We start from the raw sequence: 27162 nt of genomic DNA on the forward strand, positions 1-27162 counted from the left end.
TCATCAAAGTCATGTTCTGCTGTGTTTGCTGCGTTCAGATGTGAATTTACATCACGCTTATTGTCACCGTTGGTTCAGCCCACTTTACTTTTTCAATAACTCTCAAACACACTGATGAAAATGTGTCATTTTAAATCACTCTGGCTGCAAATATTCCAGCTGTTTTAGGGTTAAAATGATCAAGACGGAGCCGAGCTGAAAATAATGCAACAGCACAAAGTTTCTCATCTTCATTTATTAAATCCACCTTCATGAAAACACAACATACAAAGAAAAGTTCAGACTTTCTTGGGAGCAAAACCATTTTCTCTTATAAGCAGTCATCAGGTTTTAATTATATTTCCACCAGTTGTTCAGTCGATACATGAGAGGAGGAAGAGAATAACCTGATTGTTATTGTGCATGAAATGAAATTTTACTTTCTTTAGTTTGAAGAGGGAAACATGTGGATGGTTGGTGGGAATTTAAGATCTCAATTCTTCCACTTTCTTGGTCAGTGTTTGCAGGTCGGCGCCGGAGAACTCATACACCTGAAAAAAAAACAGCATCAAATAATTTTACCTCCATTGATCACAAACAATTGATGCTTCCTGAACATAAAGGCTGGATTATCACATATATAATATCACACCAAGCCCCAAAACTCACCTTCTCTCCATTCTTGTAAAAATGGAACGTGGGCATACATTTAATCCCGCAGGATGAACTCACATCCTGGAAAAGAGCAAAGAGAGCAACAGTCAGATGAACTCGGTGGTAACGCAGCCGCTCTGAGGACTGAACTGTAAAAGCTCAACAAGACGTTGAGTTCTTTACTGAGCAAAAAATGTTTGGGATTTAAGATTATATGAAAAAGGTGAATATTAAAAACACACACAAATAGCTTTGAATGTAGAGCAACAGTTAGACTGGTTCCAATAGGCAGCTTTTAATTAACCAGTAAACCCAGAAGTCAACAAGGTCTGGAACACCGACTGATGTGAAAACACTCATTCAGGGTTTTATGCAGCAACTCTGAACTGCTCATGTAGCCTGATGCAACTCATCTAAACTCACCTGCATCTAATAATCATTTATATGAATTAAAGAACTTTCAATTTAAGTTGCTTTTTGCACTTTTTTCATTGTTTTCCTGACAGATTGTTGTGTGTGTGAGCAGGACGCAGCAGAATCAAACAGAAACAGTTCATGTTCGCAGCGTCACAGCTCAGATTTCACCTCCAGAAACACACACACGGTTACAATAAACCAACATGAAGGCAACTTATTCTACCAACAAGCTGTAATCACTCATTAACAATTCTGTTAATGTTAAATGCATTTTTATGTTCCAGATTTAAACACTTAAATAATTATTCAAGCGTCGTAGCTCTGAGACAGAAACGTGTTCCACATGAAATCCTGCTGAAATGGATTTCATGAATCATCCACATCGTTCTAAGTTTTAATAGTAAAGCCACTTCCTGTCAACAAAAGCTAAAAATAAACGGTGATTTCCTACAGAAGATGAGAGACTTGCAGAAGCGCTCGTTTGATCTAAAAGTGTGTATCTGATATTTAGGCTGAAAACAAACTGACCAACAGATTTACAAGATAAATTGTTCCTGAAAGTTTTTTTTTACCGGAGCTTTATCCACGTCCACCTTCAGGAAAACCACGTTACTGTTCTCAGGTTTTTCTGACAGTTTCTGAGAGACACACAAAGACAAAGGATGTACATGATAGTCAGTATTGATGAATGCAAGAGGAAATACACTTACTCTGCACTTGATGCACTAGAAAGGTTTAACAGAGGCTGCAACTCCTGCAAGAAACACATCTGTGATATCTGCAGACTGTTGGTTTAAACTGAGTTTAGAAAGAACTACACTGGTTTTCTGTGTTCCCTTCATAGAAATGCTTTATTTACAATATGAAACAGATAAAAGATGCTCATGTAACAGTTTTTCCTTTTTCTAACAAACCCTCAATAATCATTCAACTACGAGTTTGAAACATCAGTCGTCCACTTACTACAAACTCGGGTCCGATCATCCTGCAGGGGCCGCACCAGGTGGCCGTGAAGTCCACGACCACCAGCTTGGTTCCGGCTTCCTTCAACAGGAGCCTGAACTCATCCTGCAGAAAATTAAAAACAGATCATATCAGTAACTCGACTTTGATCAGCAGTAACAGGATCATCCAATCTGCTTATTGCAGCTTATATTATTCTCTCAGTTGCAGCTACTGTTTCTTCTTTATATCTGAACTTTCAGTGTGTTTAAGAAAAAAGAAAGAAATGCTGTTTAAGCTTCTGTACAGTTCAGTTTACATATAATTTCTATATTATAATTCAAACACTGCTGCTTTTGTTTGCTCTATATGAGTCACATAGTGTGACTTTACTCAGTTTCTCTTTCTGATTCTCCCTTTTTTTCTCTCGAGGATCTAAACGCTGCGTCCAGTCATCTCAGAGTTATGATGGTTACAAACTGGTTTGATCTGAACACTCCTTTCTTATCTGGTTTTATTTGAATGTCACATCTCAACAACAAGGAAGTTCAAAGTTCCCAGTAAGGAAATGTCTGAAAACGTTCGCTGTAATTAAACCTAAATGTAACATATATGTAAACTATTTATTGTAATTTTGTAACTCAGTTATCATAAAAACCTTCTTCAGTTGTCAGATGACGTCACGCTTTCACATCCTTTAAAATCCTCAAAACACTTTTTTTTTCATAGATTTGATCTTATGTGATGTCGTCTTTTTACTCTTTATTATTGTTAACATTATTATTATTATTATTATTATTAATAATATTAACAACTGCCACATCTACCACCCATCCATGAACGCAGCATAATCATAGAGGCTGATATTACAACATGATGACTCTTCCCCTCATACAGTCACATGTTCATAGTTAATTACAATAATAATAATAATAATAATAATAATAATAATAATAATAATAATAATAACCTTTATGTGTTAAACTGCATAAGTCTGGAACATTTAAAGGTTTCTTTATAGAAACTTCCTGTTGTGTTTCTCCACTTGTTGTCCAGCTGATTATTATTATGGGTTATTTATATATTTTTTTAAATGATATCCTTCCTTTGTGAATCAGACGTGTACTTTCACTTTCATGCACTGTTCTCACTGCATGATACGACACTTTGTACTCACAATGCTGCTATTAATACTACAGCTGTTGCTTGTTATGTGTTTTTTTTTTTTTCCAAAATTAATTAAAAAAAAAAAAACTTTGCTTCCAAAAAAAAAGAAAGAAAGCAGCTAAATAAACAAGTTACAACTTACCAAATCTTTCACTTCCTTAACCATGGTGGCTGCTGGAGGGATCAAGCTCAGAGCTGACGGGGTGTGGAGGAGGTTTGGCTCTTCCCAGAATATACGCAGCATCTTTATCAGAGCTGCGTCAAGCTCCACAACAAACACAGTGGAAGTGTTGAAAAAAATTTGAAAAAATAAAAGCATTTCACTTTAATCCTGCATCACTGCGTCCCAAATGAAATCTTAAAGGCTAATTTGGGCCGATAATGAAAGAAAAAGTCGTTTATTAAGCTGAATGTAAACTGGCAGTAATGGTTTGATGTGAAGTGATGGTTTTTATTGTTGGTTTTTATGCTTTTATTGTGTCTGCTGCTTGTTTCCAGCTGCTTCCGCTCTGAGTCACAGACAGACAGACAGACAGACAGACAGACAGACAGACAGACAGACAGACAGACTGACAGACAGACAACGCCCTCGTTACAGTATTAAGCTCATATTCAGACTTTAATACTGGAAACGTGGGGAAGAAATTAGATCCTGAGTTAGTCTTATTGTTTTTATTTAGCCTGTTTTATTCTATTGTTTTATTTCTGGCCTTTAATAAATTTATTTTAGACCAATATTTATTCTTGTATTATATTATTATTATATTATTTGTAATGTGTCGGTGTTGCTCGGGGATTTTAATACTTGAATACAACCTGAACCTTTATTCTTCATCCTTTATTCCTTCACTCACTCCTCCTCTATACCAGCAGCACCAGTGAGCAGTAAACTGGGATTTCACACACTGATCATCACCAGTTTGCTTCATCGCTCACAGCTTCAGAGTTGCACAATGACTTTTTTTTTTGCATGTATAAAATGTGACACATTGCATCACAGCTGTTCTGACTACAACTAGAAACATCACATTTCTCCCATTTTAGCTTCGCTGCATTGGCTTCCAGCAAAATCCAGAATAGAATTTAAAATAGAATTTAATTCTCCTTCTCTTATCTGGCTTCACTGAGCCTGACGTTGTCCGTCCAGATAACCAGAACCATGAAGCTGTTATCAACCAGCTCAGTCGACTCTGGGTTTAACAGCTACGAGCGCGTCCATGTGACAGAGGCGGGTTGTTAATTACATCATCAGAACCATGAATGAAGTTCTTCATATGATATGAGATGAAACATCGACACCAAGAACCTGCAGAAAACTGTTTTAGTGACAGATAAAAAGTCAATAAACCCTGTAATCATACAACAGAACAAGAAGATGTAGAAACACTAGAAATGATGTATTTTTTACTTTATTGTAAACTCAGGATTTTTGTCCATGTCGGGATCCTGTAGGAATGATGACTCTTCATTTCCAGTGATCTGATTGGTCAGTGGTTGGGGTGTTGTTGATCCTCTGAAGTTAACCTGCTCCGGATCACGTTCTGCATCAGTTACCATGGTGATGTAACCCCCGTCGTAACCCTGAAAACCCAGAGTTACACCTGAAGTTACCTGGTTAACCATAAATCCTGCTTCCTGCTTCCTGGTTCAGACCTCCGGTCAAGACTGAAGCACAAAGTCGTCGACCTTTGTTTTGTCTCATCTTCTGATTTCTGGTGTTTCTTTATCAGTCGTGCTTCTTTTTAGCTGAGATCTTTACCTTTTCACAAGGCAATGAAAAGTGCTTTACGTAAGACATACAAGACAAGAAATAAACGAAACAAGACAATAAAATGACAAACAGGATTTAAAAAGAGTGAATAAAACAGTAGAATATCAATGAGAGTGCAGCTACAGTGAATAAATTGTAACAAATGTAATTTAATAAGAGTCAAACAGAAAAGTCTTTTAGCCTTTTAGTTGGAGCAGACCTGCAGTTTTCTGGGAGTCTGACAAATGAATTTAATGCAATAAAACAAGGATGGAAGTGGAGGGATAAAGCTCACAGATGCATAAAGAAACTGAAAGAGTTTCATATGAGTCACAGTGAAAAGTTAAAACACACCTTTGTGGTTTGTGGTTCCCACTAAAGTCCCTCTTAAATCTCAAGGTCAGGATGTTCTCTAGAAACTCACATGTTACATGAAGGCAGGTCACTGTATGCACATCCTGTTTGTTCAATCCAAATGATTTTTACTTGTTTTTTTAAAATAAATAAATAAATAAATGATTAAAACATCTTTCCCAGAGAGCCGGTGCACATTTTTACTGACAGTTACTGTAGAACTTTCAACAGTTCACTCCAGCCAGAGTTACTTCCTGTTTACCCTTCTTTCTCAAACAGAGGATGAGGGTGTGGTTAACAGTCAGACGTAATCCGTCACCATGGCAACCAGACTTACCCTTATAGTGCACTGGCAATGTTTCGGTATGGCAGTGATATCCCTACTACAGCGTTAGACCAGGTTACATGTCAGTAACAGGTCTGTGATTGATCGATCATCTGTCCTAAACAATGACATCATGCTTTATTTTAGCCTATAGTGGACCTGTATTCTTACAGTAAACACCACACCAGAAATATTCAAATAAAGATGCTCCCCATGTTCTTACAGTACATCCACTAGAGTCACCTGGTCATGTACATGTACATTTCCTGCATTTCTACACCATCTAACCTCTTGGATTAAGTCCAGAAACAGCCACCTGCACCAGTCTGGATTAGTTAGATTGAAGCTGCTGTGCTGAGAATGTCTACATGAAGTAATGCGTCATTACATTTAAAAATAATTCCATATAAAGTTTGACTAAAACTGAAAGTAGAGCAGAGGAATGTAGACGTCTGAATCAGTCACTTTCCCACCGCTGAACATTTGACTCATTGTTAATTAAAACACTTAAAAGGGTCCGAAAACATCAGATGTTTTTATTACTGCTGAAAATGAAAAATGATCATTGATATAAGCTGCTTAAATATAATCAGCTGATGGCGTTGACTGTATGATGATAAGTTTATTTTTAAAAGACAAAAAGTGAGGAAGCAAAACCAGAACTTTACTTCTTCTAAATGAATAACGGGGATGCATCACTCCATGTATTGATCTCTCATCCAGCTGCTCTGCTTCCATTGTTCTGATTATTACCTCATTTCCTCATTCAGGCTAAATGGAAGCTGTGAGTTTACTGTAAGAGGCAGTAAAGTCTAGTCCACTAAAATAACCCTTTAAAGTCTCGAGGAGCAAAAATCCCCTTCTGAGATGTGCATTAAAATAATCCTTGACTTGAGATAATGTCGGTTAAAATAATCTGCCTCTGAAGTTATGATTATTAAATACATCAGCTCCCACTAGAACCAGTGTGTTGGACTGGGATTAGATAGTTGTTATTCAGTTTGCAGTTGTTTGGAGACACCTTGTGAGAACAGCAGCCGTCAGGTTTAACACTGTTTAACAAGGTTTAATTATACAAATCATATATATATAAATATAGAAATTGTTTGTCCTTGTTTGACCTTGAAGATGGTCTAGTAGCCTGCAACCTGCTAACATTTTAGGCTACGTAATGTTTTTATGAATATAGTTTCAAATATGAAATAGTCACTCTTCTGATATCCACCCAGTTATAAACTGCACAGCAGCTTCAATCTAACTAATCCAGACTGGTGCAGGTGGCTTTTTCCCTATTTTATTACCTGACCAGGCGCCTGTGAATTGAAGGTGAGTTAGTGTAATGTGGGAAACCGAAGCTCAAATGCATCTGTCTCTTTTTTCTACCAAATGCTAATAAACAGGTCAAATTAAAGTTAAAGCTGGGGTGTCATTTAATCACGTGACTCCACACATGTGAAGTCCAGTCAAAGGTTACTGCTGATGAGCCGCTAACTGACGTCTGCTTTATTAAAAAGCAGAATATCCAGTTATACCCGACCAGTCTGATGTGTGTAGAGGTGTGTGTGGTTATTCTGCAACATCCTGGTGTTATCAGGTGGTTTAACGAAGGTAAACACAGTGAACGGCTGTATCTACTGTATCTCTGCAGGTTAATCAACATATCAGTCATGCTGCCTTCAGACGCTGCAGAGCTTCTCGTACAGCGTGAACAGAATCACACACATTCATTTATAGATCAGTGCAGATGCTTTTACCACGTTCAACTTTATTTTCTTTGCTGATTTTGGTTGGAGAGTGTTTAATTGAAATAAATGATTTATATTTTAAGCATTAATCTGTTGTTTCAGCACGTCTGCGGCAGGTTTTTAGTTTGAAATACAGTCGTTCATACAAACAAGGATTTGATGATGATGACATGTGACTGCAGCTCTGCTATAGTCACACGTCATCGTCATCGGCGAATAGTGTGGCTGATCAACATTATCAGGAAATGATTCAGACAAATATGAAATATCTTAAAAATATGCTTTAAAGTTATTTAGGTAAGATTGACACATTTGTCTAGTTTGATGCACTCAGAGTCACATCAGTCTTTGTTATTTAATGATTCACTTTCCTCCTTTTTAACTTAAATGTAAAGTTTTTTGGAGGAAAAATAGCTTCCCTAACTTAGCTGCTTCTGTTCTGCTGCGTACGCTGAAAGTCTGACTTTTTTTTAAAAAAAGGATTTAGTTACTAAGATTAAATTCCCGAAGTTGACAGTCTTAAATATTTATTTTATTACTTTATTACAGGCTGGAGAGTCTTTTTGAGTGCTGCCGTCTCTCTGTGTCTGCAGCTTCCAGTGTAATAAACACTGACCGCATTTCGGATCAGCTGCATTTAGAACATCTTTAGTCTCTCATGTGTGGCGGAAACCAGTCCTTCCATGAACAGGCCACAGAAAACATTAACATCTATAGCAGATAGTTTCCAAGGGAATATGAAAATAATGTCATGGTTTAATCTGAGTGTGATGAGCGAAGGCTGCTCGGCCATGTGTGTTATGAGAAGCCAAGTATAACTGATACCTGTCAGAGACACTGTTGTTTTCTGTAGATGAGTCATGTTTGGATTATTACCTAAATGTTAAGATCAAGCGAGGTGGGGTTTAGCAAATAACTCCCACATTAGGAGGGGTTATGAGAGATATATAATTTAATGTGTTATGATTTTTCATTATCCCGGGATCGAGGCCTCGGTTTGCTTTGTATTGCTCTTTATGCAGAGTAAACCTGTTCACATTGAACTCTACCAGCTTCCGGTGTATTTCTTTGAGTCTTTCTCTTATAAGTTTTGAGTTTAATACCAAGTTGTGGGTGACTTGAAGATTGATTGGCCCATCTGAAGATTTCCCACAACACATGATACAGAAGTGTTGAAATGTTAATGAGAGAAAAAATGTTTATGCTTTGCCTGACTTTAACTACGAGCATGCTGACAGGAAGTAAAAGACTTATTATGTTATAATTATACTGTTAGCTGTAGCTGTTATAACTATAGTTTGTTTTGACTGTATTAGTTTTGGCCACACATGTAATTGAGGAGTGTGTGTGTTCACCATATGGAGGTTTCTTTATTACAAATAGTTTAATCTAACTGAGTTCAATCATCACTACAACATACCGTTGTAGCGGTCACCCGTTCATGGGACTTGCTCTCATTTCCTTGTTCCGAATTCATATAGTTGCATGTCGGAATCCCTCTCTGGGTTGATTGGAGGCTTATTCAGATCACCTGTGTGCAGGGTGTGGGGACTGGCGCCCAATTAGTAATTGAGAGCAGCTGAGTGCATTCCCCTCTTGGCCAATCAGGGTGTGACGACCCCCTTTTTCTGGGGTTTAAGAGAGGAGAGAAACAACACACCCTGTTCACTCTGATCTTTCCTCAACTGGTTGCAGACGTTGTCTATAGAGATTGTCAGACAGAAACTCAGCTTTGTTCAGGCTTCTTTCCAGTCTTTTGCTCTCTGATTTGAGGGTGTTTTTGAGGGAATATCACAAAGAAACCTTTCAACCAAGTGACCTGCATCGGGTTGTTCTTAGTGCTCATCGTGCAAGAAGTTGTGCTTGCTTCACGATAGCTTAACACCTGCAGGCTTTATTTTGTGTACACATTGAAGAGGCATTTGTTTATTAAAGGGATGTTTCCCCTTTTTGCATAACCTTGTGAGGTTTCTCCAAGCGAATATTATTTGTGTTTTTTATGTGGTTGGGAGCTGGTTCTCTGGCTTCTTACAGAACAGCTGTGTTCAAGGAGAATCAGTAGCACCACAGAATGAAAACTAATTCTTTATCATGAGGCGAATTATCCCAGTAGACTTTATTCCCCCAACAACTTAAACTCCCAACATCACTTCTACTCTCCAGACCTGCTTACCAGTCACGTAGCATTAATGAAAACACCTTTGATATCTCCACAAAGTTAGGCTGCTTTCCAGAAACACATTCTTCCCAGTAATTTCAGAGGTCAAACTGTCATGACATTTCCTGTAAGAATGAGGATGTTAAATATATATGTGTGTGTGAGACCGTAGGTTTATGCACCATCACCCCGTCCCATTTGTTTAATCCAAACTGTTATTTGAATAAATGCTGGTACACATACTGGTAATTTCCCTGATAAGCCTGTGGAAAGTTCAGACTGGAAACAGTGTGTGGGGGAAAAAATGCAGCCCTTCCATTCACTAGAATGGAGGCAGTGTGTTCATGCAGCGCGGTGTCACTGCACACACACACATACATTCCTGATGGATTATATTATAAAGTAAAGTAAATGCCACATTCACCTGTCATGAGAATATGGTGTTTACTTTCCAGACTAGTAAAATCCTGTCTGTCAGTGTTACAAACCGCTTTGCAGTGTTTTGGCTTCTGATAATCTAATTTAATTTTTAATTTCACTGTCGCACCTGAACCAAGACGCCTCCACCACTGCAGGTCCTGTTTTTAACGCAGGACAGTTTTCGGCCTAAAAGTCTTTCATATGTTTTGTTTAAACTATTTTTTTTTAATGGTTACAGACAAATCTGGTGGCTGATTTATGTTGCACTCTAAGCGTCGCCACTATTCCTGCAGTGTCATAGTGAAACTCAACACATTTACTGTACTGTACCAAGAACTAAACCGAGTTTAACCAGCCCTGTGATGGAGGGAGATGATGTCACTGCACTGTAAGACAGACTTCCACAGAACCGGCGTTATGGGCGGGCCTTGGGGGGGGCCAGGCCCACCCATCCAGGACTTAGGCCCTCTCAGGAGAAATCAGCATCAATGCTATTTTTAATGCACAGGCCTACTGGGGCTCAAGCCCCGGGCCCAACGACATGAGAGGGCCCATGAGGCTCAGGGAGGAAAACCTCCTGCCTCATTTGTACTTCTTTGTTTCAAAGAAGCTTGTTTAACAATCTGAGCTTCAGTTCACAGCAGTTACTGTTGTTCGGTGTTTTTGTGGTTGTGGAGCGGGAAGTTAAAAAGGCTAGCTGAGGTTAGCATGCCGGCTGGTGTTTTGGTTTAACCAGTGACTGTTATTTGGTGACTTTCAGGGGCACCTATCGTGGTTGTCGTGGTGAAAACACTAACAGAACATGTAGTTGTCCTCCTTCAGGTCTGGTCCTTCACATGTAGTCACTTATTTTTCTAAGTTTATGTGTAAGCGGGCATATGTGTGAGATACAGTGAGCCGCCTGTACCTTTCTGTATCGTTTATGTTCCCGTCACTATGGGCTTATACTTCTATTTGGTGTCTGATGAAGGCCTCTACAGGTGTCCAGCAGCAGTCATGTCTCCACCCAGCTGGCTGCTGATGAAGATAAAGATTTAAACACTCAGAACTATTCAAAGCATCAACATCTCCTACCTCATCCAACACAGGATCTTCATCATTGCCTGATATGAGCGTCTACTATGGACAGAATAAAACATTTTTTTGATAGTAAATATTTTGGTTGGTGTAAATATACTGTGGCTTCTACTCCACTATATTTAGCTTCACTCAGATTTTTTTTTACTCAAAACATCTGATACAGCAGTAAAACACTGCTCACACATTAATGCATCAGTAATAATAATCCAATAATATAAAGTGTAATAGTGTAACACTTTACTCAAGTGACATCTTAATGCAGGACATTTGTAAGCTAACTCTGTTGCAGTACATCAAATGTTAACATTATGTTGAACACTGTAAATGCAGTACAACAAAACATACATCTTCCTTTTTTATGAGAAAGAAACAGAATATAATCCTAAACGACAGGGATTTTGATAGAATCAAAACTAATTCTTTATCATGAGGTGAATTTGTGCTCTTGTCCCAGTTTCCAGCACTGCTTCATAGTAGATTTTATTCCCTGACAACTCAGTGATGCACTTAAATCCTCATTTTACTCCAACAGTTTAAAAAAACAACAAAAAAAAACCCACTAGTTACATGGCTGACTGTAATGAACATCAGGTATCAAGATCTTCCAACCAGTCATGTAACATTAGTGAAAACACCTTTTGATATCTCCACAAAGTTAGGCTGCTTTCCAAAAACACATTTTTACCAGTATTGTTAGATGCCAGGCTGTTCTGATAATTGTCCTGACATGTCATAAGAATGAGGATATTATGTGAAGACAGTAGGTGTATACGTATCTGCAGGAAGTATAAGTGTTTATAACACATACTGGTCATTTTCCTGATAAGTCTTTGGAAAGTTCAGACTGAAAACGGTATTTGTTTTTGTTTTTTTTTTTGTTTTGTGTTTTTGTTTTTTTTGTTTTTTAAATGCAGCCCTCCCATTCACTTGAATGGAGGCAGTTTGTTCAGGCAATGGCATGCATGCAAGTGCACATTGCTGATGGATTATTTTGTAACGTTAACGCCATTGTCTGCTGTCATCAGCTGAATGATGTTCACTTTCCAGACTAGTAAAATCCTGTCTGTCAGTGTTACAAACCGCTTTGCAGTGTTTTGGCTTCTGATAATCTAAACTAATTTTTGACTTCTAATTTCTTGGATCATATTTCATTGTCGCACCTCCAAACAAGATGCCCCCACCACTGCAGGTGGTTATGGTTACAGACAACTCTGGTGGCTGATTTATGTTGCACTCTAAGCGTCGCCACGATTCCTGCAGTGTCATAGTGAAACTCAACACATTTACTGTACTGTACCAAGAACTAAACCGAGTTTAACCAGCCCTGTGATGGAGGGAGATGATGTCACTGGGCTGTAAAACAAAGACCTCCACAGAGGGTTTGTGTGTAAGCGGGCATATGTGTGAGATACAGTGAGCCGCCTGTACCTTTCTGTATCGTATATGTTCCCGTCACTATGGGTTTATACTTCTATTTGGTGTCTGAAGGCCTCTACAGGTGTCCAGCAGCAGTCATGTCTCCACCCAGCTGGCTGCTGATGAAGATAAAGATTTAAACACTCAGAACTATTCAAAGCATCAACATCTCCTACCTCATCCAACACAGGATCTTCATCATTGCCTGATATGAGCGTCTACTATGGACAGAATAAAACATTTTTTTGATAGTAAATATTTTGGTTGGTGTAAATATACTGTGGCTTCTACTCCACTATATTTAGCTTCACTCAGATTTTTTTTTTTTTACTCAAAACATCTGATACAGCAGTAAAACACTGCTCACACATTAATGCATCAGTAATAATAATCCAATAATATAAAGTGTAATAGTGTAACACTTTACTCAAGTGACATCTTAATGCAGGACATTTGTAAGCTAACTCTGTTGCAGTACATCAAATGTTAACATTATGTTGAACACTGTACATGGTCCCAATAAATGCAGTGCAACAAAACATACATTTTCCTTTTTTTTATGAGAAAGAAACAGAATATAATCCTAAATGACAGGGATTTTGATAGAATCAAAACTAATTCTTTATCATGAGGTGAATTTGTGCTCTTGTCCCAGTTTCCAGCACTGCTTCATAGTAGATTTTATTTCCCCGACAACTCAGTGATACACTTAAATCCTCATTTTACTCCAACAGTTAAAAAAAACAAACACTAGTTACATGGCTGACTGTAATGAACATCAGGTATCAAGATCTTCCAACCAGTCATGTAACATTAGTGAAAACACCTTTTGATATCTCCAAAGTTAGGCTGCTTTCCAAAAACACATTTTTACCAGTATTGTTAGATGCCAGGCTGTTCTGATAATTGTCCTGACATGTCATAAGAATGAGGATATTATGTGAAGACAGTAGGTGTATACATATCTGCAGGAAGTATAAATGTTTATAACACATACTGGTCATTTTCCTGATAAGTCTGTGGAAAGTTCAGACTGAAAACGGTATTTGTTTTTGTTTTTTTTTTTTGTTTTGTGTTTTTGTTTTTTTTGTTTTTTAAATGCAGCCCTCCCATTCACTTGAATGGAGGCAGTGTGTTCAGGCAATGGCATGCATGCAAGTGCACATTGCTGATGGATTACTTTGTAACGTTAACGCCATTGTCTGCTGTCATCAGCTGAATGATGTTCACTTTCTAGACTAGTAAAATCCTGTCTGTCAGTGTTACAAACCGCTTTGCAGTGTTTTGGCTTCTGATAATCTAAACTAATTTTTGATTTCTAATTTCTTGGATCATATTTCATTGTCGCACCTCCAAACAAGATGCCCCCACCACTGCAGGTGGTTATGGTTACAGACAACTCTGGCGGCTGATTTATGTTGCACTCTAAGCGTCGCCACGATTCCTGCAGTGTCATAGTGAAACTCAACACATTTACTGTACTGTACCAAGAACTAAACCGAGTTTAACCAGCCCTGTGATGGAGGGAGATGATGTCACTGGGCTGTAAAACAAAGACCGCCACAGAGGGTTTGTGTGTAAGCAGGCATATGTGAGATACAGTGAGCCGCCTGTACCTTTCTGTATCGTTTATGTTCCCGTCACTATGGGCTTATACTTGTATTTGGTGTCTGAAGGCCTCTACAGGTGTCCAGCAGCAGTCATGTCTCCACCCAGCTGGCTGCTGATGAAGATTTAAACACTCAGAACTATTCAAAGCATCAACATCTCCTACCTCATCCAACACAGGATCTTCATTGCCTGATATGAGCGTCTACTATGGACAGAATAACATTTCTGATTGTAAATATTTTCACACCAGTGGTGTCTTGGTAGGTGTGTATACTGTGACATTTAGCATTTAGCTGATACAGCAGTAAAACGCTGCACACACCATAAATGAATCAGTAATAATAATCCAATAATATAAAGTATAATAGTGTAACTACATTTTGAAGTATTTATATATTGCAGTACTGCAACTTTTTGGTACTTTAAGGATCTGAACATCACATCATAAAAGACATTATTTGGCTTTTGACTTAAAGCTGGAAGGATTTGACTCGTCTTTAATTAAAGGAGGTAACCTCACTCATCTTATAGTGGAATCTATAAAGTTTTTAGAGGTTCATAGTAAATCCTTCTGCCTGGATGTGGAAATACAGCATCTATCTGCATATACAAACACTACACCTTGTTTCACACAGACTGTAACTTTAGTCTGTGTGGAACAAAGTGTAGTGGGACACCTTTTAAAGAACTGAAATCATATATCAAGAGGTGACAGCTGAATTTATTGGGGCTTTTCTCATTTACTTCAGCACAGAGTTTTCTCGCAGCAGCATCTAGTGGACATGAGAGAAACTGCAGCTGAACAGAGTTTTTAAAGGACGAGTTCACAGCAGTTAGGTGTCCGTATAAACAGTGAAAGAGGTTTTCCTCCTGTTCATACTGGATATTAAAAGATCCCCTTCGAATGTGCTTCAATGTAAGTGATGAAGGCCACTGTGGGAAAAATGATGCAAAGCAAAATTTAAAAAACTTCAAATAGAAAGTAGTAAATAGAAAACAGTCCAGTCACTCAGTGAGGAGATATTACTGTTGAATTTAACCTCTGTACTGAAGTTGAAAGCAGAAATCTCAGAGACAGACATCTCTAAACCTGGACAAATAAAACCAAAACCTTGTGATTGAGCAGATTCCACTACAGAGAAGACAGGAAAGGTTTGTTTGTTTTTTACTTGGGTGACAAAAAACTTGACCTGGCACATGCTGGGTGCCACATCCAGACTTCATTAGCTGACATTACAGGTTGAATTGTTTGTGCCAAAATTAGCTTGATGGCGTCAGCAGTACGAGTAATAAGTGATTTGTAGTAAATGGGTTCATATTTTTATGTTATGAAACTGCTATGAGTGTGTAAAAATGTCAACAAGTTGAAAAATAAAACTAAAGATTTGTACTGTAATGTAATTCTTTTTATTAAAATTGACTTTTTTAAAATTGGTATTGAAAAAAATATCATTCACTGGTATCAAAGTCAAGGTACCGGTATCAAAAATTTTGAATGATTCCCAGCCCTACTCATCGTGGTTTAGTGAGTTTCATCAACTGCTCTGCTTCCGTTGGGACTTTTTACTGTGCATAATTATCATCCCTGCTCTCTCACAGCAGCAAACGTGTCTGAACGTGAATGAGTGTAATGCTTTGACTTTGACCAATCACACAGGACCTAGAACAGAGGAGGGCCATGGCACAGCTTATGTCATTTTATCTTATTGTGCACTGCACTTATGGGGTTGTGAACTGGTGTGTGTCAAATGTTTGTGGACTATGGTGTCGGTTTTATTCATGTAAAGTGATATTCAAGCTAACTGTCGTTGCTACAGGTAACATTAGCTGGTGATGATCGGCCATGTTGGTGAGAGAAGATGAAGGGCCGCCATTACAGGACTGACGTCGTTTATAATTAGACATTCATTCATTCAGTGACTCAATCCTCACATCTGTAATAATAATAATAATAATGATAATGATAATGATAATAATAATAATGCACTTTTTTTTTTTTAAACCAACATTACAAGCTTGAAAGTTTGTGAACCCTTTAGAATTTGTATTTCTGCATACATATGACCTAAAACGTGATCAGATTTCCATTCAAGTCCTAAAATTAGATAAACATCAGTTAAACAAATGAGACAAAAACCTTACACTTGTTCAAATGATCCAATGTTACATATTTGTGTGTGGCAAAAGTATGTGAACCTCTAGACTTATCAATTCATTTGAAGGGGAAATTAGAGTCGGGTGTTTCAATCAATGGGCTGACAATCACGTGTGAGTCCGGGAGGCCCTGTCTTAAAGAGAAATCTGGGTCTTCACAATTAAAGTCTTAGCTTTACAACACAGGTTTGTGGAAGTGTGTCATGGCTCAAACAAAGGAGATTTCTGAGGACCTTAGAAGAAGAGTTGCTGATACTCACTAGGCTGGAAAGGGTTACAAAACCATTTCTAAAGAGTTTGGACTCCACCAGTCGACTGTCAGGCAGATCATATACAAATTGAAGACATCCAACAGCACTGTTACCCTCCCCAGGAGTGGTCGAACAACAAAGATCACACTAAGAGCGGGCATGTAATACTCTGGGAGGCCACAATGGACCCCAGGGTAACATCTAGGAAACTAAAGGTCTCTCTTGCAGTGGCTAAAGTCAATGTTCATGAGTCCATCAGGAGAGCATTGAACATCAATGGTGTGCATGGCAGAGTTGCAAGGAGAAACCCACTACTCTCCAAACAGAACATTTCTGCCATCTACAGTTCGCTCAAGACCACATGGATAAGCTAGAGGGTGATTGGAACAATGTTCTGTGGATGGAAAATGAACTTTTTGGCTTGAATTAGAAGCGTGATGTTTGGCGATGAGCAAACACTGCATTCCAGCATAAGAACCTTAACCCATCTGTGAAACAAGGTGGTGGTAGTATCATGGTTTGGTCTGCTTTACTGTTTCTGAACCAGGACAGCTTGCAATCATTGATGGAGCTGTGAGTTCTGAGCTGTGCCAGCAAATTCTGCAGGAAAATGTCAAGGTATCTGTCTGTGAACTAAAGCTCGACAGAAAGTGAGTCATGCAATAAGACAACCCTAAACACAGAAGTCGTTCTACCAAAGAATGACTAGAGCAGAAGAAAGAATGTTTTGGAACGGCCGTGTCAAAGTCCTGAACTTAATTCCATAGAAATGCTGTAGAAGGACCTGAAGCAGACAGTTCCTGCAAAGACCCCCACCAGCATCCCTGAGTTGAGACTGTTCTGTGAGGAGGAACGGGCTAAAATTCCTCCAAGCTGATGTGCAGAGCTGATAAACACTTACCAAAAACATTTGGTTGAAGTTATTGCTGCAAAAGGGGGTCACACCAGTTAATGAAAGCATGTAAGATCGGATCATTTTCCTCGATAAATAAATGTAAAATTTATTTTTGTCTAATTTGTTTAATTGGGTTCACTATCTAGTTTTAGGACTTGTGTAAATATCTGATCAAGTTTTAGGTCATTTATGCAGAAATACAGAAAATTCTAAAGGGTCCACAAACTTTCAAAAATTTTTAAAATGGAGCACTTAAATAATATCCAGTAAATAAAAGTAGAGAATAAATAGAATAAAACATGATAAATATGATTAAAATAAAATAAAGAAATGAAACGCATAATACTTTGGACCAGCATTAGTAAAAGGCTTTTAATTTACTTTTTTTCTCAAAGGTTTTGAGAGGTGATTCTAAATTCCTCATACAGTCCTGTTGAACAATATGTATAATATTATAATAGTGTATATAATGGGCATTAAGGCTGCAACAATCAATATCGTTGATTAATATACCAATTGTTTTCTTGATTAACTAACCAATCATCTGGGGTCCGTTTCACAAAGCAGGTTTAGTGAAAACTCAGTCTGTTAACCCTGAAATGAGGGAAACTCTGAGTTTTCCATTTCAAAAAGGGAGGTAACTCAAACCAGAGAAAGAGGGATAACTCTAGCCTGTTTCAGAGAGAGGGGTAACTTAAGCTCTTGGTCAGTTACCGTAGTAACAGACTCTATGAACCTAACTTGGTCGGGACCAGGTTTTTCTCAATGAACCTCGAGTTTCTCTCAGTCTCCGCCCTCTTTCAGAGCCACACACTCCATTTGATTTCCTTATTCATTCAGTCAGCAGGCGAATTTTGGCGTAGCCTTGTTCTGCCGTCTATCATTTAAAAAAAATCATTAAAAAAAAAAAGAGTCAGTATATTAGAAGTCCATTAGGCACAGTAGGTGGCGACTTTTTCACTAACATGGCATGTCCTTTTGATAACGATCCCGTGGATGAAGGTGCAGCATTACTGCGCAGAGAATTAAATATTCGTCGAGAGATGGTTATCAGACCGCACATAGATGTTCTAGCATTTCCAGCCATTATCTTTTTGAGCGGTACCGTTTCACGTCACAGTCCATCATCTATATACAAAACCTAATCCGTCCTTACATTTGCAACATTACCAATCGTAGTCATGCTCTCACATCCCAGCAGATATTGTGTGTTGCGCTGCGTTTCTTTGCAAACGGAAGTTTTTTGTACAGTGTCGGGGCCAGCCACTGGCCTTCCTAAATTCTGGCTTAGGGCCAGCTCCTCTGCCTCCGTTAGAGGTGGCGGTGCTGGACCACCACCCGTTTTACGGACATCTGCCTTCTTTCTGTTGGCTGAGGTCTGTGTTAGTTTAAATAGGATTAATTAACAGAACATGATGTAGATGAGAAGACATTTATGTGTGTGAAACCAGCATTATGTTGGGGATAAAACAGCTGTTCAGTCAAACAGCCACTTAATATTTACTTTACAATGTAAAATATGATCAAAGTGAGGTACCCCCATGAGATTATGCCGAGGTCTCACCTGTTTGAACAATGTTTTTATATTTCATCCTAAACTGCTGCCAAGTGCGCTTCTCCCTCGCGGGATTGGACCTAAATGAAATAAATTAATAGGCGACCAATCAAGCAGTTTTCCTCTGTAATATTATTGTGATTGCAAAGGACTACATTTAAACTTACGCATTGACCCGAGCAGCGATGTTCTCCCACGCCGTCTCCCTCTCTTTTGCAGCTGCAGCGGTGTTGCACTTCTTTTTGAAAACATGTTCAAACTCGCCGTATTATCGCATTAAGATGTCTAGTTCTAATGGGGTGAAAAACGCAGCCCTCCTCTTCCCCGTTGCCATGGTGACTCGTTGAATCGGGGCTCCATTGATGCTGGCTTTTTATAGTTGTGGTGCACGCGCTTAACTCCAGGTGAAACTACTCCGAGTTGAATAAACTGACTCAAATCAGCTGTTCTGGAACCGGAAACTCAGAGTTTCCTATCTCAGAGTAGATCAACTCAGAGTTCAAGATTAGACTCAGAGTTTGTTGAACCTGCTTTGTGAAACGGACCCCAGGTCTATAAATTGTCAGAAACTGGTGAAAAATTCCTGCCACAATTTCCTAAAGCCCAATTCTCAAACCCAAAGATTTTCAGTTTACGATGACATAAGTTAAATATCTATGGTATTTCATATAAGCTCTGTTTTAAAGAACAGGCTGTTCTTGATCATATCATTATACTTCTGAAATCCTGGCCTTTGCATGGAGGTCTTACTGGACGTGAGTATCAGGCACAGCCTCCGTTTACAATGACTGAACGTTACTGGTTGGAAAGTCACAGAGCTCAGTTAAAAGTAGGGATGTCCTTATCAGGGTCTTTTAATACTGAGTACCTGCCAACCAAATTCAAGGAACACATTTTTGTTCAGAGTTATTCAGTTTGACAATAGGCCTTCCAACAATTCTAGAAATTACTAGATGACAAACAGAACAAGCAGAACTCTTCTAGAGAAACTAATCGCAGAAATTGCAAGTTTAGCAACCAGCTGCAGGATGGGGCTGTTAAGAAACCTAAGACAAAGAGCCTCTAAAGGGTCTCTCAATAGTGCAGGGCTTCTCGGTCCTCCTGCGATCGCGCCAGTTCAGCCTGGGCACTCTCAGCTTCCTGCTGGAGCTTGAAGTTGGAGGTTCACACAGCTTGGTAGCTGCACTGCAGCTGAGCTAGCTGCTCTAGGTTTTCTTCTTGCTGTAGCTGAGTTTTGCATTGCTGAATCAGGAACATCTGACCAAGCAGGTCTGGGATTGTACGCTCGGGCTACCTGGCTGGGTTGTTTGCGTAATCCTTTAGTTCCTTGAGCATCTCATCACACTCTCTGAGGCTACAGCTCGCCAAATTGTCCCTCTCCTTCATGGAGAGGTGAACGAGGGAAGCGACCACATCCTGCAGGGCTGGGTCCTCCATTCCCTGTGAAGCTTCAGCTCCAGCCACGTGGGGGTTCTGGTGGCTCATTTTGGTAAATGGACTGTACTTGTATAACGCCTTTCTAGTCTTCTGACCACTCAAAGCACTTTTTACATTACAAATCACCTTCACCCGTTCACACGCTGAATGGGTACAGGGGCTACCATGCAAGGTCCAAACCTGCCCATCAGAGGAAACTAACCACTCACACACATTCATACACTGATGGCACAGCCATCAGGAGCACTTTGGGGTTAAGTATCTTGCCCAAGGACACATCGGCACGTGGACTGGAGGAGCCGGGAATCGAACCGCCGATCTTCCGATTAGTGGACGACCCACTCTACCTCCTGAGCCACAGCCGCCCCATTTTAGCACGCTTTACAGAGTGGCTATAAATGTTGTGGATACTGCTAATGTTGCCAAGTGAACTTGAAAACAGCAGCTGTGTAAAGGCAAACCGGTAAACCAAAGCGTGTGTGTCACAAGATGGCGCGGCTTCCAGGGGAAGACGCGTCACGTGAGAACAGCTGGCGGAAGATGCCGCAGAGTTCCGGTTAACAATAACAGATAGCGCCGACTGGTGGTTGGTGGCATTTCTGCATTCACGTGTCTGATGGCGGATAACAAAGGGGCAAGACGGCGCTATGGCCCTTTCTTATTTGACTATCAAATGTGCAGAAAACGTGCGTGATTAGGTGAATATGCGTATGTGTGTGTGTGTGTGTGTGTGTGTGTTAGTAAGAGAGAGGGAAAGAGAAGAGAAGAAGGGAGATCGGCTCTAGGTCCTGCAACTGTGAGGGGAGAGCAGCAGTTGCTTTATCTACAGAGAGCGAGTGTACGGTAGTCTGTACACACGTTGTCTGGTTGTGGACTGACAAAACAACTTAGTTTTCACTTGCGGTGGCACAAACACAGAAATCCCGAATGGGATAAAACAAACAGTTTAGCGTGGTGAACACAAAACTAAACAGGCAGCAACTTAAAAATACTCCTCAGAGTACAGCAGCAAACGGGACTCGGCGGTTCGTTAAAACACACAACAACAATACGAGCACTAAGCCCATAAACACACAATTCTAATACTATCTCTGCCCAGACAACCTCTTACTTGTGTCGCTCTCTGGAGCAAACCTGTGTGTGTGTGTGTGTGTGTGTGTGTGTGTGACAGTCCGTCAGTGAAATCCAGCAGCGGGTCCTCCAATGCGTGGTGCTGGCGGAGCTGTCCTTGTTTCTCGAGACTGACGGGTGGCGCTGGTTTCTTGGCGGGGCAGCAAAGAAACGAAACTCAGTGGTCGACTCGGTCGGTAGACAGCGGGTGTAGAAGTTATCCGCGTCTCCGTGGAGAAAAGTCTTTTCTCCCTTCTGCAGGTATCAAATGAGAGTGCTGGGTTGCAAACAGCAGTCCCTCGCGTATCCGGTAACGTTACTGGTGTTCAGGAGAACACAGGTCGAAGTCTCATCTCATCTCGTCCAGCGAGGGGAGAAGCTCCAAAAGAAAAAAAGGGGAATAGCACACATGTATGAGTCACTTTCGTTGGTGATCCAGTTGATCGAAAAGGCGAACCTTCTCCTGAGCAAGAATACCTGAAAGAGAGTGAGACTTGTTCCCGGCTTGTGTTTAAAAGGGGGAGTGACGTCACTGCTCTGTTGCCATGACTCCCCGTGATGTTGATGCGTCTCTGCCAATCAGAGACTGTGTGGAAACTATTTCCTGTTTAACACCTAGGTGCGAAAATGGTGCATGCTGGGGAATGGAGTTTGATCAGCCTTTAGGTGCTAGTCCTTTGTTTCAGAAGAACAAGGGAACAGAGGCGGCCTCGTGGCCAGGCCTCAGGGTTTGCATGTAGGCCCATCTTTGTCTGACTGTATGTGGACGCCCAACATCCCCCCCCTTTGGTCTGAGGAGTGGGGTGCTAGCCACAGTCTTCAGAGCAACCCAAGGGCCAACTAATCCATGTAGGAGGTATGACCAGTGGGTTACACAGTCCATATCCCTGAAACAAAGAGTCCATGATACCTGAGGAACAGTCAGTCTGTACAGTTCAGTAAGCTGAGGTTTTAGTGTCTGGGCAGATAAGCAATGAGGTTTCATCTGGGCAGATGGTTTCTAAACTACGCTACACATCAAAAGAGGAAAGGAAAATACATTCAGGTACGACTAACAATCCTTGGCTGCTAGGGAAAGGTCTAAGATAGGGGTGAAGAAAAGCAGGAGGGGGTTAGAGGCCGTTAGGCCTACTCCTGCAAAGGAATGGTGTTGGTACAAGGGGCAGACGCAGACTGGTGCACAAAGCGCTGTGGGACCACCAAGAGGGTGTCCAGTCTGGTCTGCAACCTGCGAATGTATTTGAACATGATGTGTGTGATGACTGCTGTGATGGCCCAACCACTAAGGAGCCCAAGGGCAGCCCAACTGACATGATGTTCCTGGGAGGGTGACGACCTGTGGCTAAAGTAAGCCATAGTGAGTTCAGACGGTTTGAGACTGAGAACTTCACTAATTTGGTCCCTTCAGCCAGGAGCTGCTGCTGAAGGGTGTCGTCAATGGTTAAATTGTGACCTCTGAATGCGTCCGTAATCTCAATCTCCGTGTCGTGTTGGTCAGGGTTGAGATGATGGAGGACAATGTCACCAAAGTGTATGGTGGCTCCCTGAGGAACCATCAAGAACATCATCTGGTTGGGTGAGGTCAATTTAGTGGTTGTGTCATGACGATTGTACGCCATTAGGGCTTTGTTAGCAGGTGTGCTAACAAGCCATCGATTACCCGCTCGCTCTGCCTTGGTGTCCATACCTTCGTCTTTAACAGACAGTCTGCCCTGACACTTTTGTTTAGGAGACTCGGCTCTTAGGCCACAGAGGTAATTGCTAACATCCCAAATGAAGGGATTGCCTGGACAAACCCAGTGAACATCCTTAGTTTTGGTGCACAAATTAAGGTTGGGACTAAGGTAGAGCGAAGGGTCATCATCATAGTATGCGAGTGTTGGTGGTGTCTTAAGGTGGACGTGAGTGTTGTGCTGCCAAAACCCAATGTTCAGCACTGACTTTAACCGATACACATTCTGCCGTTCTATTATGGGAAGATTGAGAAGAAACCCTATTTCCAGGTTCTGTGGGTTCACGTAAACCGGGATTGCACTACCAAGACTATATGGCAGGTGGGTTTGTGATGACTGTACCATAGTAGTTGTTGTGGATCTGAGGGTTTGCTTGACTAGACTCATGGGAGCAATGTGGGTCGGTATTTGTCCACCGGTCAGGCTGCTGACTGAGGAGTTAATTTCCCTAAGGAGGACCTGCATCAGATCCCTCACTACACGTACATACATAAAGTCATCCCTGACTACTTCTGACAGTGTCCATAAGGCATGCAAGATGTTATTAATGAGGGCAGAATGGAGGTTAACTGTTACTATGGTACCCTGGAGGGTTTTACCCAAGTCCTGTAACTGTTCACATTGGATGAGGAGTCTCTGGATTTCTGGCATTTCCTCACTGAGTTCGCCCATGTGCCTTTGAAGAGCTTTGATGCTGACAGAGTTGGCAGCCGAGAGTCCAATTGAGAACAGTGATCCAATGGCTGAGACTGCTGTGAACAGGCCTCCAAGGAATCTTTGGTTGTTTCCGGATGGTTGTTTCCGGATGGTTGTTTGTTTGGCGTGCTCAACTGTGTCATGTGTTTGGGTTCTGCTTAATCTGCCCTCCGTCAGGCGCGGAGACAGGCAGATGTGCTTGCGATACACATCCCAAGGATCTAGTCGGATGTAGATTCTTTTGGGTGTATATGCTGCACTGGGTGATTAGGAGTCCAGGTATCTCCTGCAGGATAATACTGGTTGGAGGGCCAAGGTTGACCACATCAGTGGGCACAGCGACTCGTAGGCTGAGGAAGATGCCAAGGATCCAAGGGAGTTTCATCCTGGAACAGACCAAAGTGTTGATTACTTGTCAGAAAGGGGAAGTAGGGGTTAGGTGTTAGTGCATGCCGGTGGGGAGGTCGGAGGCATGCATCGGTCCCTACGGAGCTACTATGCGTCGTCTTCCCCCCTTTGTGGTGCGGATTTACATAGAGCAGTTGTCCAAGGCGAGCAACGGTGTACCACAGACTGTCAGGTTGAGCTCCCAGAAGAGGGGCAAAAGCTGGAAGAAAGCTTGTGGGATTTTCTGTCCTTTGAGGATCACAAGGCGGATGGGGAAGCCTGCTCTTCGTGCAGGAACCACAAGATCAGCTTCGCTGGCAACCTGGCATGCCTGGGGGATGGTCTGGCCTGATAGCATGTATGCAGGCTGGACGGTCAGGGGGTGTGCTTCAGCATTGGCCTGGGACCACAGGACTTGGTTCACTGTGTCCAGCTTGGCACCGAGCCTGACAAGGAGATCTGCCCCCACGAAGAGCGGGGGTTGAAGTTGTGGGACAACACTCAAGAAATGTTCAACTTGTTTCCTCCCGATTTTGACGGAGAGGGCACACACTCCAATGGCCCTAAGGAAAGGAGCATCTGCGGTGATCCTGCAGAAAGGACACAGTGGCTTTGCTGTGCAAAGAACAGAGGTGTGCTGTGCTGACACAGGTCGTTAAAGAAGTCCTGACTGGTGGCGGATTTCTCTGACTGTCAGACAATGGCAAGGGCGGTTCATGGAAGGTTCAGAGCCAGACTCGGGCTCTGGAAGAGGCATAATCATCAGCAGAGGACTTCTGGACTCCTGGATGATGGGAACTTGTCCATCGGAAGCTGGTGGGTGGCTGCCTGAACCAAGTGGCTTTGGGGTATCCACCTGAGCCCAAATGAGTCCACGGTCGATGAGGGGGGCCAGCCGGCCCAGCAGGTCTTGTCCTATGAGCAGCGGCTCTGTATCGATGATACAGATGTAGATGGGGTGCACGAGAGTCATTTCTCAGAAGGTGAGGTCGATTGAAGCGTGTTGGGTGATGGGAGACCGGTTCTGGGTATAACTAGTTATACTCACATTACAGGCCTCGATTTGCCAAGTGAGAGCATCGCTCTGGCAACCTCTGCGAACATGCTAGAACACATAAGACTGATTTCTGAACCAGTGTCAAGTAGTGCCAGGGAGTTGATGCACACCCTACCACCACCAAGGTGTAGATGCGGCGACCATTGCCCTTGCGGACAAGGTCACTAAGGAAAGTCAGGAAAGGGGTGTGTTGAGGGTCAGAAGTGCTTGAGGTAGCGGCTTGGCCTTCTCTGTTTCTCTTCCCCAGCCCACAAAGTAAACCTTGGTGGAGGTGGGGGAGGGGACTTGGCCTAGTCAAGATGACGAGGGACCCTGACCAGGATCTTTTGGGGGATCTGGTGGTCCTGGAAGGCTGCAAGGCACCTCAAACTGTCCTCCATTTCCTCCTTAAGATGCTCCTTCCTGGTGAAGTTCAGGGCTTTACCTGACTGATTCAATGCTTGGTGTTCTGCTCAAAATGGACTCTCCCTTTCGCCTGGTGAGAGTCCTGCCTTCGTGGCTTAAAGTGGCCCTGGGTTTGCGCTTGGCCGCCACCTCCTCGGCTCTGTGCTTCACCCTGCTGGCGAGGTGGTCGGCGTCCCTGTGGTCTTGCTCTGAAGTTTGCCTTGGTACGAGGCACTTCGTCACCTTCTAGCATCAGGGTGTCATTCTCCGAGGTTTGGATCTCCAGGACTCTGGCTTCCGTCTCATGCCCTTTGGTTGAGCGGACACACGTTTCCCATGCAAGCTGAGTATACCTCCTGATTTCCTGCATCGTATACTTACCGGTGTGGCAGTGCATGGTAACATCGTACCGGATGCTATCATAGAGGTTGTGGAGGAAGAGGGATCGGAAGGCTTGCTCCTCTTCCAAGCCAGGAGCATTGTGCCCTTGAAAGTAGTTGGCTCACAGACACCTATAATACTCACGCGGAGGCTCATGCTTCCTCTGTGTGATGGTAAGGGCACTGAGAGTGCAACACATCCCTAGATGGTGGAGCGGTCATGCTCCGTGAGTGGACCATTGAGGACGCTTGGTATGCGTCCAGAATGGGGAGGTTGGAGGCTGCATCACCAGGGGTCACTAGACTCCTGGGGCGTGCCCCTATGTCAACCGGAGTAGTCAGCTGCTGCAGCTGGGCAGCTTCAAGTTTCCTGTGCAGGGCAAGCTCCCTCGCCTGTGCAGCTTGAAGCTGCATGCACAGCAGACTGGCTTCATCCGGTGCATTAGCCTCCTGCACGAATGGGGGGAGCGACAGTGGTGGACGCTTGTCAGTGGCCAAGATAGAGCTCCCAGTTCCTTTGGGGGGCGGTGGTGGTGAGCCTTTGTCGGCGCTCCCGGTAGCGCTCTTAGTTCCCTGGGGGGTTGGGCTGGCAGCTGTACTTACCTGGCCAACCTCGGACTCATCGCTGCTGCTGTCACTGGCTTCTTGGATCCTTTGGATCATCGAGCACAGGGCTTCTCGGTCCTCCTGCGATCGCGCCAGTTCAGCCTGGGCACTCTCAGCTTCCTGCTGGAGCTTGAAGTTGGAGGTTCACACAGCTTGGTAGCTGCACTGCAGCTGAGCTAGCTGCTCTAGGTTTTCTTCTTGCTGTAGCTGAGTTTTGCATTGCTGAATCAGGAACATCTGACCAAGCAGGTCTGGGATTGTACGCTCGGGCTACCTGGCTGGGTTGTTTGCGTAATCCTTTAGTTCCTTGAGCATCTCATCACACTCTCTGAGGCTACAGCTCGCCAAATTGTCCCTCTCCTTCATGGAGAGGTGAATGAGGGAAGCGACCACATCCTGCAGGGCTGGGTCCTCCATTCCCTGTGGAGCTTCAGCTCCAGTCACGTGGGGGTTCTGGTGGCTCATTTTAGCACGCTTTACACAGTGGCTATAAATGTTG

The 27162-nt window shown here is 42.1% G+C and overlaps 1 protein-coding gene across 1 annotated transcript; it reads right to left on the reverse strand.

Moving 5' to 3' along the window:
- Nucleotides 1–217: 217 nt before the first annotated feature.
- LOC137180478 (thioredoxin-like) lies at nt 218–3424 on the reverse strand. The gene is made up of 5 exons (XM_067585901.1): nt 3302–3424; nt 2014–2118; nt 1623–1688; nt 649–714; nt 218–530 (listed from the first exon to the last, which is right to left on the reverse strand). The coding sequence occupies exons 1-5, from the start codon at nt 3401–3403 to the stop codon at nt 465–467; spliced, it is 405 nt and encodes a 134-aa protein (XP_067442002.1). The 5' UTR covers nt 3404–3424; the 3' UTR covers nt 218–464.
- Nucleotides 3425–27162: the final 23738 nt, after the last annotated feature.

The sequence above is a fragment of the Thunnus thynnus genome, chromosome 1 (assembly GCF_963924715.1).
Source record: "Thunnus thynnus chromosome 1, fThuThy2.1, whole genome shotgun sequence".
Classification (NCBI taxonomy): Eukaryota; Metazoa; Chordata; class Actinopteri; order Scombriformes; family Scombridae; genus Thunnus; species Thunnus thynnus.

Coding starts and splice junctions, on each gene's coding strand:
- LOC137180478 (XM_067585901.1), bottom strand. CDS start 3,403: ATGCTGCGTATATTCTGGGAAGAGCCAAACCTCCTCCACACCCCGTCA. Junction 1,689..2,013: donor TGATCGGACCCGAGTTTGTA/GTAAGTGGACGA, acceptor TGTGTCTCTCAG/AAACTGTCAGAAAAACCTGA. Junction 531..648: donor TTTACAAGAATGGAGAGAAG/GTGAGTTTTGGG, acceptor TTTTTTTTTCAG/GTGTATGAGTTCTCCGGCGC.